This window comes from Panulirus ornatus, chromosome 39 (assembly GCF_036320965.1).
Source record: "Panulirus ornatus isolate Po-2019 chromosome 39, ASM3632096v1, whole genome shotgun sequence".
Classification (NCBI taxonomy): domain Eukaryota; kingdom Metazoa; phylum Arthropoda; class Malacostraca; order Decapoda; family Palinuridae; genus Panulirus; species Panulirus ornatus.
In genome coordinates, this window is record NC_092262.1 from 13841309 (window position 1) to 13855705 (window position 14397).

At 40.5% G+C, this 14397-nt stretch overlaps 1 protein-coding gene across 1 annotated transcript in view; it reads left to right on the plus strand.

Annotated features, from left to right (window-relative positions):
- Window positions 1-14397, plus strand: part of LOC139761194 (KICSTOR complex protein SZT2-like) — a 388469-nt gene that overhangs the window by 8253 nt on the left and 365819 nt on the right. Inside the window, exons 4-8 of the mRNA XM_071685224.1 lie at window positions 281-459; window positions 1584-1782; window positions 2811-3031; window positions 8420-8532; window positions 9169-9328. Coding sequence (XP_071541325.1) covers window positions 281-459; window positions 1584-1782; window positions 2811-3031; window positions 8420-8532; window positions 9169-9328 — 872 coding nt within the window. The remainder of the gene's footprint in view (window positions 1-280; window positions 460-1583; window positions 1783-2810; window positions 3032-8419; window positions 8533-9168; window positions 9329-14397) is intronic.

Genomic DNA, 14397 nt, shown 5'->3' on the forward strand with positions numbered 1-14397 from the left:
TCATTTTCCTCTCTTCCTACTCGTACACATGCCTTACATCCTCGATAAAAACTTTTCACTGCTTGTAGCAACTTACCTCCCACACCATATATTCTTGATACCTTCCACAAAGCATCTCTATCAACTCTATCATATGCTTTCTCCAGATTCATAAATTCTATTTACAAATCCATTTGCTTTTCTAAGTATTTCTCACATACATTCTTTAAAGCAAACACCTGATCCACACATCCTTTACCAGAAGTGGTAGATGTACATATTTAATGTATCATCTCTCTAGGGAGCCAGCTGCTGTTTCAACCAGAAGTGTACTTGACAATTATTGCCCACACACCATTTTTCAAATCCCAGTCTCAACAAGTCTTGGTCCAGGGGTGGCTTCTTATGGTGTGCAATCTTGATGAATTTCTTGACAGCATACAAGTCAAACTTACCAAGATCGAGGACCAGCTGGCTGAGGTGAGACTGCAGTACAGTTTTTGTTTATTTTTTCTTTGTGAGGTGGAAGGTAACAAGAAAATACTGTATGATAGAGAGAATGATAATGTGATTTGAAAGTGTATCTAACAGTTGATGTTTCTCTGTAGGCAACACATTCGCAGTCAAAACTTTTATGATTTGCGGTGCTCTGCATGGTGTGAAGCATCGTTAACACATAGGTTCCACTTGTATTTTTGAAAATGGCTGACAACGAAGAACTTTAAGGAGCTTGAAGTTCCTTATATAGCTTGAGTTCACACAGGAATTAGTTGAAAAGATATTAAGTCAGCACAACCTTTAGTGTCATGTCCAGTCATCATCAGAGCCACTTATTGTAATTCACCCATCCAGTTGGCTAACTTCCTGTATGATAAGCATTCATGAGCAAGGCACAGGTGTCTCTATCCTATGTTAGTGTAGGTCTGAACGAACAAATAGTTCATTGGATTTCTGAGAGTGAATATGATTAAATTCATTCTGTTTATAATCTATTTGGATTTTTTTTTATTTATTTGTACAGTCATGCTGGTAAATATCATAGTTTTAAACTGAACCTGAAGTCACTTTTTTGCTTGATTACTGGCTTTTATCACCTCTGTCTTTGGAAGATGGTCTTCGTTTGTTGAATGAGAGTTTTATGTGTATTCTTGAGTAATGAATAACACACATTTCTGTCTTTCTGTCAATTATTGGTACTCTATTCCCGTTTAATGGATGGGATCAGGTTTTATCAGTATAAAGTTGGGAGGTGTAAACCTCATCAGAGGGTGGGAGGTTAGAGGATCTCATTTGTGGGACACTATTCTAGAGGGAGAGTTTTTGTTCTACAAAACTCACCTTTGCCCAAAAACTGAGAATACTGCACAGCCCCATCACAGTACTCTTATCCATCAGTTAGTCTGGATTTGGGAGGGTACACTGTGTGTACGAAATGAAAACTGAGATCTGTTATGGGAATAATTTCTTCAGAGGTCTTGAGTTTAAACATGATACATACCATGTACTGTAACAAGAATAATTACATTTCTTAATCAGGAGCTGAGGGATTTACTGTTCTTCAATTTGCAATTGCAGTATCATTTATAGATTTTGTATCTCATCAGGCTACAGGACAAACATACAACCAGATGGATATTACCCGTGAAAAGCGTGAACTAGGACGAGAGAGAATGACGGAAGAAGCAATATTCTTGGGACCCACCACACTGACAAACCCAATGGTCTCCCCAGATATTGGTTTTGTTGACATGCTAAGATATGGAATTGTTGCTCTTCAGCTGCTTCCAGAGAACAGCAGTGCAGGTAATTGTCTTTGTGTACATTAGATGTAACCCAAATACCAAAACTACTTTGCTGGTACATATTTTTGATGCCCTGCTGATATGTGTTTCTAGGATCTTGGTAATACCAGTGTATGCTCTTCCTTTATTCTAATCCAACCAAAATCCCAAGTACTTATTTGTTCATGACATAGGGGATCCATCTAATCATTTATTATCATCTAGCATATGGTTTTCATTGCTGTTTCAGAGATCAAGTAGATTTTTCAAATCAATAACCATTAGATATTTTGATTTAGGATGTAGCCTCTCATTATACATGACAGCTTGAGAGTGAATGTGTGCACATAAGATCACTGTTCCTGACATTGCCTTGCTTACCTTGCTAAGACATGAGAAACAATTAGGTTAAGTAAAAAGAATACCCCATTGAAGCATCTATCCGAAAGAGTATGACAGTGACAAATGATATTCAAGATTCCTTATTAGTGTCACAAATACAACTTCAGCCAGCATATAACATTGCCAGTGTTCCACATATTCTCTAAAGACATGGCGTGATAAAAACAGTATTTACAAATCGTGCAAATTGATATATTCTTGGTCAACCTTAGCTTTTCTCTGGTGGAGAGTTTAAGTTTAAGAATGCTATACCCCCTTTCCCACTGATTTTTAGTGTGTGTAATGCAATATTTCTGAATGTATTTATGTTATTCATCACCATTATTAAAATGTACTTTGTCATCATGCAGTTCTTGAAATTGCTTTTGTTTTCTAAAAGCTCTTGTGTGGTAGGATGTAGAGAGTTGCTGTTGTGTCTTAAACAGTCTTTTTATACAATTTAAAAAAGCAAAGGAATGTGATATTGTTTGACAGTAGAATTTGCAAGTTACATTGATGCTAACTGCAGGAAATTTCCAGTATTCTTGTTATATATGCTCCATTCTTCCTCAGATTGTAAGTAATTCAAACTAAGGGAAGTTCGTCTGGGCTCAGACAAGAATGAATTATGAGCTTTGATGAATACGTAATGACTTCAAATTTTTGCAGGTATTGTGGTGATCACAGATGGTGTGATAAGCCTCCCTGATGCTACAGTGTTTGACTCTTTGTTGGTGCAGCTAAGGAATCAAACTATTGCTTGCAGTTTTCTTCAGTTGGGATCCGTGTACCATCCCCAGGCTTCCTTAGGATATGTTCCATTCTCAGACCTCATGAATTTCTTAGCGACTGCTACATGTGGAGCATATCTGGCTACTTTGCCACCAATTGTAAGTTTTGAAGAAATTTTCCTCTTAATGTGATTTGTGATGTTTCCATTTAAAGGTTAGTAATGATGTGAAAGTGGAAAGGGAGGAAATTGGATGTTGGGTGGGGGGGTGGAGGCATGTGAAGTAAGAGAATCTTGGTCAGTGATGTGGTGGAAAGAGATGTTGTGAATAACTTGTGTATGTTAAAGTGTGGCAGAGCATCCGAGTTGGATGGGATTACATTTGAGTTTTTCAAGGAGGGGGTGACAGCATTAGTAATTGGCTAGTTATGGTTTTCAGTATATGTATGACTCAGTGTGAAGTGCCTAAGGATTGTTGAAATGCCTGTTTAATGTCATTCTATAAAGGCATGGGGAACAAAAGTAACTGTTTGAATTACAAGGTTATAATTTTTTTGGGTGTTCCCATTAAATATCATGGGAGAGTGGTGATTGAGACGGTGGTTGCAAGCACAGACTATCAGATTGGCTAGGAATAGTGTGGCTTCAGATGTGGTAGAGGATGTTTAGAATGGGTATTTGTTTTGAAGATTTTGTGTGAAAAATATGAGTGAGACAGAGGAATTTGTTAAGTGACATTTATGGATCTGGAGAAAGTATATGATAGGAATTATACAGAGATGATTTGTGGAAGGTGACATGAATATATATGGTTTGGGAGGAAAGTTGCAAGAAGTGGTGAGGAGTTTTTGTGTATGTTGGAAGAGAGGAGGGTGGTTTTAGGTAAAGATGAGTATGTATGCTACATGGATGTGTGATAGTGAGGGAGGTGGGTGTGAAGGTCTTGGAGAGGTGGTTAGGTCTGCAGTCTGTTAGAGGTTGGGTGATCAGGAAGGTGAGTCAGTTGCTGTTTACTGATGGCAGATTGAGAGTGGATGTGAGCAAATGAAGCCGTTTCTTCTGGTCTTGGTGCTATTTCACTCCTTGGGAAATGGTTGACTAACAGGAGTGATTAGAGGATGACTTTAGAGGATATATATGATGGAGGTGATGAGAACAAGGAAAAGGAGGAGCTGGGAAATATAAGAAAGGATAGAGTGAAACGGGCCATAAATGTTTAGGGCCTAAGCATAAAGGGAGATATAAGGCATGCTAAGGATGGAGTGAATTGGAGCAATGTGGTGTACAGGGGGAAATGTTCTGCCATTTGGCATGTGAAGCAGTCAGGGGACATGGAAAAGTCTATGAGGCCTGATTTTGGATATGAGGCTTTGATTTTGTTGCATTATGCATGACAGCTGTAGGTTGGATTTGAATGAATAAAGGTGTTCTTTTGTTCCTGATGCCACTTCTCTGTCATGCAAAATGGCAAAATATGAAAAACTGAGTGACAGGCATTTGATGTTCCTCCAGTTGTGGGAGGAGAAAGCTAATGACATGTATGGGTAAGTGATGAAATCATATATTAACTGAGAATTCATTTGCCTTCCTACTTTGATATATTCTTGGAGGTTACTGAAAATTTCACTATATATTTGGTTATATTTATTTTATTTCATTCATTATACTTAATCACTGTTTCCTGCATTAGCAAGGTATCGCCAGAAAACAAAGAATGTTAACGTATGTAAGTAGGAGAGATGGCCAGAGAGCGTTATTGGATTACGTGTTAAATGATAGGCACGTGAAAGAGAGACTTTTGGATGTTAATGTGCTGAGAGATGCAACAGGAGGGATGTCTGATCATTATATCATGGAGGCGACGGTGAAGATTTGTAGAGCTTTTCAGAAAAGGACAGTGAATGTTGGGGTGAAGAGAGTGGTGAGAGTAAGTGAGCTTGGGAAGTAGACTTGTGTGAGGAAGTGCCAGGAGAGACTGAGTGCAGAATGGAAAAAGATGAGAGCAAAGGATGTAAGGGGAGTGTGGGAGGAATGGGATGTATTTAGGGAAGCAGTGATGGCTTGCATAAAAGATGTTTGTGGCAAAAGAAGTGTGGGAGATGGGCAGATTTGAAAGGGTAGTGAGTGGTGGGATGAAGAAGTAAGATTATTAGTGAAAGAAGAGAGAGGCATTTGGACGATTTTTGCAGGGAAATAGTGCAAATGACTAGGAGATGTATAAAAGAAGTGGCAGGAGATCAAGAGAGAGGTGCAAGAGGTGAAAAAGAGGGCAAATGAGAGTTGGAGTGAGAGAGTATCATTAAATTTTAGAGAGCAGTGTGGTTTCAGAAGTGGTAGAGGATGTGTGGATCAGGTGTTTGCTTTGAAGAATGTATGTGAGAAATACTTAGAAAAGCAAATGGATTTGTGTGTAGCATTTATGGATCTGGAGAAGGTGTATGGTAGAGTTGATAGAGATGCTCTGTGGAAGGTATTAAGAATATATGGTGTGGGAGGCAAGTTGTTAGAAGCAGTGAAAAGTTTTTATCAAGGATGTAAGGCATGTGTACGTGTAGGAAGAGAGGAAAGTGATTGGTTCTCAGTGATTGTAGGTTTGCAGCAGGGGTGTGTGATGTCTCCATGGTTGTTTAATTTGTTTATGGATGGGGTTGTTAGGGAGGTGAATGCAAGAGTTTTGGAAAGAGGGGCTAGTATGAAGTCTGTTGGGGATGAGAGAGCTTGGGAAGTGAGTCAGTTGTTGTTCGCTGATGATACAGCGCTGGTGGCTGATTCATGTGAGAAACTGCAGAAGCTGGTGACTGAGTTTGGTAAAGTGTGTGAAAGAAGAAAGTTAAGAGTAAATGTGAATAAGAGCAAGGTTATTAGGTACAGTAGGGTTGAGGGTCAAGTCAATTGGGAGGCAAGTTTGAATGGAGAAAAACTGGAGGTAGTAAAGTGTTTTAGATATCTGGGAGTGGATCTGGCAGCGGATGGAACCATGGAAGCGGAAGTGGATCATAGGGTGGGGGAGGGGGCGAAAATCCTGGGAGCCTTGAAGAATGTGTGGAAGTCGAGAACATTATCTCGGAAAGCAAAAATGGGTATGTTAGAAGGAATAGTGGTTCCAACAATGTTGTATGGTTGCGAGGCATGGGCTATGGATAGAGTTGTGCACAGGAGGATGGATGTGCTGGAAATGAGATGTTTGAGGACAATGTGTGGTGTGAGGTGGTTTGATCGAGTAAGTAACGTAAGGGTAAGAGAGATGTGTGGAAATAAAAAGAGCGTGGTTGAGAGAGCAGAAGAGGGTGTTTTGAAATGGTTTGGGCACATGGAGAGAATGAGTGAGGAAAGATTAACCAAGAGGATATATGTGTCGGAGGTGGAGGGAACGAGGAGAAGTGGGAGACCAAATTGGAGGTGGAAAGATGGAGTGAGAAAGATTTTGTGTGATTGGGGCCTGAACATGCAGGAGGGTGAAAGGAGGGCAAGGAATAGAGTGAATTGGATCGATGTGGTATAACGGGGTTGACGTGCTGTCAGTGGATTGAATCAGGGCATGTGAAGCGTCTGGGGTAAACCATGGAAAGCTGTGTAGGTATGTATATTTGCATGTGTGGACGTATGTATATACATGTGTATGGGGATGGGTTGGGCCATTTCTTTCGTCTGTTTCCTTGCGCTACCTCGCAAACGTGGGAGACAGCGGCAAAAAAAAAAAAAAAAAAGATGTTTTGGAAGGAGGTAAATAAAGTGCATAAGATAAGAGAAGAAATGGGAACATCAGTGAAGGGGGCTAATGGGTAGGTAATAATAAGTAGTGGTGATGTGAGAAGGAGATGGAGTGAGTATTTTGAAGGTTTGTTGAATGTGTTAGATGATAGAGTGGCAGATATAGGGTGTTTTGGTCAAGGTGGTATGCGAAGTGAGAGGGTTAGGGAGAATGATTTGGTAAACAGAGAAGAGGTAGTGAAAGCTTTGCAAAAGATGAAAGCTGGCACGGCGGCGGGTTTGGATGGTATTGCAGTGAAATTTATTAAAAAGGGGGGGTGACTGTTTTCTTGACTGGTTGGTAAGGATATTTAATGTATGTATGGCTCATGGTGAAGTGTCTGAGGATTGGTGGAATGCATGCATGGTGCCATTGTACAAAGGCAAAGGGGATAAAGGTGAGTGCTCAGAATACAGAGGTATAAGTTTGTGGAGTATTCCTGGGAAATTATATGGGAAGGTATTGATCGAGAGGGGGAAGGCATATACAGAACATCAGATTGGAGAAGAGCAGTGTGGTTTCAGAAGTGGTAGAGGATGTGTGGATCAGGTGTTTGCTTTGAAGAATGTATGTGAGAAATACTTAGAAAAACAAATGGATTTGTATGTAGCATTTATGGATCTGGAGAAGGCATATGATAGAGTTGATAGAGATGCTCTGTGGAAGATATTAAGAGTAAATGGTGTGGGAAGCAAGTTGCTAGAAGCAGTGAAAAGTTTTTATCGAGGATGTAAGGCATGTGTACGAGTAGGAAGAGAGGAAATTGATTGGTTCTTAGTGATTGTAGGTTTGCGGCAGGGGTGCGTGTTGTCTCCATGGTTGTTTAATTTGTTTATATGGATGGAGTTGTTAGGGAGGTGAATGCAAGAGTTTTGGAGAGACGGGCAAGTATGCAGTCTGTTGTGAATGAGAGAGCTTGGGAAGTGAGTCAGTTGTTGTTTGCTGATGATACAGCGCTGGTGGCTGATTTGGGTGAGAAGCTGCTGAAGTTGGTGACTGGAAAGATACCTTGGGTGATATCAGGACTCAATTTTAGAAAGAAGTCCTGAGGTAACTGAAATTGAGTAATTATAAATAGATTGATATGATAATCTGAGGAAAGATTGTGTTTATGGTATTAATAATGCTAATATTTCAGATTTTCCAACTTTCTGCCAGTAGCTCAGGAAGCAAGAGGGGCAAGTATGCAGTCTGTTGTGGATGAGAGGGCTTGGGAAGTGAGTCAGTTGTTGTTTGCTGATGATACAGCGCTGATGGCTGATTTGGGTGAGAAGCTGCTGAAGCTGGTGACTGAGTTTGGTAAAGTGTGTGAAAGAAGAAAGCTGAGAGTAAATGTGGATAAGAGGAAGGTAATTAGATACAGTAGGATTGATAGACAGGTAAATTGAGAGGTAAGTTTGAATGGAGAAAAACTGGAGGAAGTGAAGTGTTTTAGATATCTTTGAGTGGATTTGACAGTGGATGGAACCATGGAAGCGGAAGTTAGTCACAGGGTGGGGGAGAGGGTGAAAGTGCTGGGAGCGTTGAAGAATGTGCAGAAGGTGAGAAAATTATCTTGGAAAGCAAAAATGGGGATGTTTGAAGGAATAGTGGTTCCATCAATGTTATGTAGTTGTGAGGCTTGGACTGTAGATAGGGTTGTGCAGAGGAGGGTGGATGTGTACCCTTCTCCATACAACCCTATCTATAGTCCATGCCTTGCAGCCATACAATACATGTTTGGTATTGGTGTATAAATTTGCAGTGTTTGCACTTGGTAAAACAAACTTATGGATTTTTAAAACTAAATTTTTCCAGGGAGAAGATTACAATTATGATATGAATGATTACCACAAGTCCTTACTGTCGTGGGGCTTTCAAAAGATTATGCATGGCCTTTGCTCAGACAGTGGATACAATGGAATGAATGGGTAAGTAAAGACTCTCTTCCAGTCTTATTGTATTTTTATATTACACCTCCAGGACCCCTTTCATGGCTGCCCTTTAAGAAGGAGTAGGGAAGTCATGGACTGAAATTGTTAAAAGGGAATGTGTTCAAATTTGGAAATGAACTTAAGTACAGTAGCCCATGGATTTTTGGAGTTTATGTTACAGATTAAAGAAATATGGATTTTCAGTATTTTGCCTGTAATGTGAAACACATGTGACACTCCTTTCTTGTCCTTCGATTGATCCTTGGTCTTGCAAGTGCAGACTCTGTTGTAGATATACCACAAATGCCATTTAATGATAGATTAAGAGGTGTAACTGGTCTCAACCTGCATGGGGTTAGATTGTGTGGGAAAAGTCTCTTGTGGCAAGGCTGTATCATTTTGAGTTCAGTCTCATCAAAAAACTTCTCCCTCCAAAGGAGTCCACTCTTCCCTATTCCTGGAAGTAGTACAGCCTTAGACTGAAGGAGCCTCTGGAAAGATACCTTGGATGATATCAGGACTCAATTTTAGAAAGAAGTCCTGAGGTAACTGAAATTGAGTAAATATAAATAGATTGATATGATAATCTGAGGAAAGATTGTGTTTATGGTATTAATAATGCTAATATTTCAGATTTTCGAACTTTCTGCCAGTAGCTCAGGAAGCAACAGCCCTAATGAGGAAGAAGGAGAGAGAGACTCAGCTTAATACAACACTTAATGCTGTACTGTCTTGCCGGCTTAGAGAAGGTTATGCCATCAAACAGGTTACCATCACAGAAGATCAAATACAGGTTAGGTTGATATTGTAGTACATATAGAAGTTAACTCAGCAAAGAAAATGTATCTTTTAGTAACTTTTACTGTGGAAGAATTATTATTTCTCATATTTGTTTGCTGCTTCCTGTGTTGGCAAAGAACAGATGAAGAAAATGCCTCATTTGCCCACATACATTCTTTGGCTTTCATGTTTAATGTACTGAAACCAGAGCCCCTTTTCCACAACCAGGCCCTTTAGACCTTCCCATGGTGTCCCCCAACTGCTTCTTATACCCTGGTTCAGTCCCCTTTTTTACCAAATTGTTCCAGTTTACTCTGTTCTCTGCATGCCTTTCATCCTCCTGCATGTTCCAACCTAGAGCACTCAAAATAAATTTCACTACATCCTTCCATCTCCAGTTTGATCTCCCCTTATCCTTGTCCCTTCCACTTTTGATAGAAATATCCTCATTGTCAACCTTTCCTTGTTCATTATCTTATGGCCAAACTCTTTTGGCACCCTTATTAGCACTCTGCAGGTTTGCGGCAGGGGTGTGTGATGTCTCCATGGTTGTTTAATTTGTTTATGGATGGGGTTGTTAGGGAGGTGAATGCAAGAGTTTTGGAAAGAGGGGCAAGTATGAAGTCTGTTGGGGATGAGAGAGCTTGGGAAGTGAGTCAGTTGTTGTTCACTGATTATACAGCACTGGTGGCTGATTCATGTGAGAAACTGCAGAAGCTGGTGACTGAGTTTGGTAAAGTGTGTGAAAGAAGAAAGTTAAGAGTAAATGTGAATAAGAGCAAGGTTATTAGGTACAGTAGGGTTGAGGGTCAAGTCAATTGGGAGGTGAGTTTGAATGGAGAAAAACTGGAGGAAGTGAAGTGTTTTAGATATCTGGGAGTGGATCTGGCAGCGGATGGAACCATGGAAGCGGAAGTGGATCATAGGGTGGGGGAGGGGGCGAAAATTCTGGGAGCCTTGAAGAATGTGTGGAAGTCGAGAACATTATCTCGGAAAGCAAAAATGGGTATGTTAGAAGGAATAGTGGTTCCAACAATGTTGTATGGTTGCGAGGCATGGGCTATGGATAGAGTTGTGCACAGGAGGATGGATGTGCTGGAAATGAGATGTTTGAGGACAATGTGTGGTGTGAGGTGGTTTGATCGAGTAAGTAACGTAAGGGTAAGAGAGATGTGTGGAAATAAAAAGAGCGTGGTTGAGAGAGCAGAAGAGGGTGTTTTGAAATGGTTTGGGCACATGGAGAGAATGAGTGAGGAAAGATTAACCAAGAGGATATATGTGTCGGAGGTGGAGGGAACGAGGAGAAGTGGGAGACCAAATTGGAGGTGGAAAGATGGAGTGAGAAAGATTTTGTGTGATTGGGGCCTGAACATGCAGGAGGGTGAAAGGAGGGCAAGGAATAGAGTGAATTGGATCGATGTGGTATAACGGGGTTGACGTGCTGTCAGTGGATTGAATCAGGGCATGTGAAGCGTCTGGGGTAAACCATGGAAAGCTGTGTAGGTATGTATATTTGCATGTGTGGACGTATGTATATACATGTGTATGGGGGTGGGTTGGGCCATTTCTTTCGTCTGTTTCCTTGCGCTACCTCGCAAACGCGGGAGACAGCGGCAAAAAAAAAAAAAAAAAAAGATGTTTTGGAAGGAGGTAAATAAAGTGCATAAGATAAGAGAAGAAATGGGAACATCAGTGAAGGGGGCTAATGGGTAGGTAATAATAAGTAGTGGTGATGTGAGAAGGAGATGGAGTGAGTATTTTGAAGGTTTGTTGAATGTGTTAGATGATAGAGTGGCAGATATAGGGTGTTTTGGTCAAGGTGGTATGCGAAGTGAGAGGGTTAGGGAGAATGATTTGGTAAACAGAGAAGAGGTAGTGAAAGCTTTGCAAAAGATGAAAGCTGGCACGGCGGCGGGTTTGGATGGTATTGCAGTGAAATTTATTAAAAAGGGGGGGTGACTGTTTTCTTGACTGGTTGGTAAGGATATTTAATGTATGTATGGCTCATGGTGAAGTGTCTGAGGATTGGTGGAATGCATGCATGGTGCCATTGTACAAAGGCAAAGGGGATAAAGGTGAGTGCTCAGAATACAGAGGTATAAGTTTGTGGAGTATTCCTGGGAAATTATATGGGAAGGTATTGATCGAGAGGGGGAAGGCATATACAGAACATCAGATTGGAGAAGAGCAGTGTGGTTTCAGAAGTGGTAGAGGATGTGTGGATCAGGTGTTTGCTTTGAAGAATGTATGTGAGAAATACTTAGAAAAACAAATGGATTTGTATGTAGCATTTATGGATCTGGAGAAGGCATATGATAGAGTTGATAGAGATGCTCTGTGGAAGATATTAAGAATAAATGGTGTGGGAAGCAAGTTGCTAGAAGCAGTGAAAAGTTTTTATCGAGGATGTAAGGCATGTGTACGAGTAGGAAGAGAGGAAATTGATTGGTTCTTAGTGATTGTAGGTTTGCGGCAGGGGTGCGTGTTGTCTCCATGGTTGTTTAATTTGTTTATATGGATGGAGTTGTTAGGGAGGTGAATGCAAGAGTTTTGGAGAGACGGGCAAGTATGCAGTCTGTTGTGAATGAGAGAGCTTGGGAAGTGAGTCAGTTGTTGTTTGCTGATGATACAGCGCTGGTGGCTGATTTGGGTGAGAAGCTGCTGAAGTTGGTGACTGGAAAGATATCTACCTTGGGTGATATCAGGACTCAATTTTAGAAAGAAGTCCTGAGGTAACTGAAATTGAGTAATTATAAATAGATTGATATGATAATCTGAGGAAAGATTGTGTTTATGGTATTAATAATGCTAATATTTCAGATTTTCCAACTTTCTGCCAGTAGCTCAGGAAGCAAGAGGGGCAAGTATGCAGTCTGTTGTGGATGAGAGGGCTTGGGAAGTGAGTCAGTTGTTGTTTGCTGATGATACAGCGCTGATGGCTGATTTGGGTGAGAAGCTGCTGAAGCTGGTGACTGAGTTTGGTAAAGTGTGTGAAAGAAGAAAGCTGAGAGTAAATGTGGATAAGAGGAAGGTAATTAGATACAGTAGGATTGATAGACAGGTAAATTGAGAGGTAAGTTTGAATGGAGAAAAACTGGAGGAAGTGAAGTGTTTTAGATATCTTTGAGTGGATTTGACAGTGGATGGAACCATGGAAGCGGAAGTTAGTCACAGGGTGGGGGAGGGGGTGAAAGTGCTGGGAGCGATGAAGAATGTGCAGAAGGTGAGAAAATTATCTTGGAAAGCAAAAATGGGTATGTTTGAAGGAATAGTGGTTCCATCAATGTTATGTAGTTGTGAGGCTTGGACTGTAGATAGGGTTGTGCAGAGGAGGGTGGATGTGTACCCTTCTCCATACAACCCTATCTATAGTCCATGCCTTGCAGCCATACAATACATGTTTGGTATTGGTGTATAAATTTGCAGTGTTTGCACTTGGTAAAACAAACTTATGGATTTTTAAAACTAAATTTTTCCAGGGAGAAGATTACAATTATGATATGAATGATTACCACAAGTCCTTACTGTCGTGGGGCTTTCAAAAGATTATGCATGGCCTTTGCTCAGACAGTGGATACAATGGAATGAATGGGTAAGTAAAGACTCTCTTCCAGTCTTATTGTATTTTTATATTACACCTCCAGGACCCCTTTCATGGCTGCCCTTTAAGAAGGAGTAGGGAAGTCATGGACTGAAATTGTTAAAAGGGAATGTGTTCAAATTTGGAAATGAACTTAAGTACAGTAGCCCATGGATTTTTGGAGTTTATGTTACAGATTAAAAAAATATGGATTTTCAGTATTTTGCCTGTAATGTGAAACACATGTGACACTCCTTTCTTGTCCTTCGATTGATCCTTGGTCTTGCAAGTGCAGACTCTGTTGTAGATATACCACAAATGCCATTTAATGATAGATTAAGAGGTGTAACTGGTCTCATCCTGCATGGGGTTAGATTGTGTGGGAAAAGTCTCTTGTGGCAAGGCTGTATCATTTTGAGTTCAGTCTCATCAAAAAACTTCTCCCTCCAAAGGAGTCCACTCTTCCCTATTCCTGGAAGTAGTACAGCCTTAGACTGAAGGAGCCTCTGGAAAGATACCTTGGATGATATCAGGACTCAATTTTAGAAAGAAGTCCTGAGGTAACTGAAATTGAGTAAATATAAATAGATTGATATGATAATCTGAGGAAAGATTGTGTTTATGGTATTAATAATGCTAATATTTCAGATTTTCGAACTTTCTGCCAGTAGCTCAGGAAGCAACAGCCCTAATGAGGAAGAAGGAGAGAGAGACTCAGCTTAATACAACACTTAATGCTGTACTGTCTTGCCGGCTTAGAGAAGGTTATGCCATCAAACAGGTTACCATCACAGAAGATCAAATACAGGTTAGGTTGATATTGTAGTACATATAGAAGTTAACTCAGCAAAGAAAATGTATCTTTTAGTAACTTTTACTGTGGAAGAATTATTATTTCTCATATTTGTTTGCTGCTTCCTGTGTTGGCAAAGAACAGATGAAGAAAATGCCTCATTTGCCCACATACATTCTTTGGCTTTCATGTTTAATGTACTGAAACCAGAGCCCCTTTTCCACAACCAGGCCCTTTAGACCTTCCCATGGTGTCCCCCAACTGCTTCTTATACCCTGGTTCAGTCCCCTTTTTTACCAAATTGTTCCAGTTTACTCTGTTCTCTGCATGCCTTTCATCCTCCTGCATGTTCCAACCTAGAGCACTCAAAATGAATTTCACTACATCCTTCCATCTCCAGTTTGATCTCCCCTTATCCTTGTCCCTTCCACTTTTGATAGAAATAATCTCATTGTCAACCTTTCCTTGTTCATTATCTTATGGCCAAACTCTTTTGGCACCCTTATTAGCACTCTGCAGGTTTGCGGCAGGGGTGTGTGATGTCTCCATGGTTGTTTAATTTGTTTATGGATGGGGTTGTTAGGGAGGTGAATGCAAGAGTTTTGGAAAGAGGGGCAAGTATGAAGTCTGTTGGGGATGAGAGAGCTTGGGAAGTGAGTCAGTTGTTGTTCACTGATTATACAGCACTGGTGGCTGATTCATGTGAGAA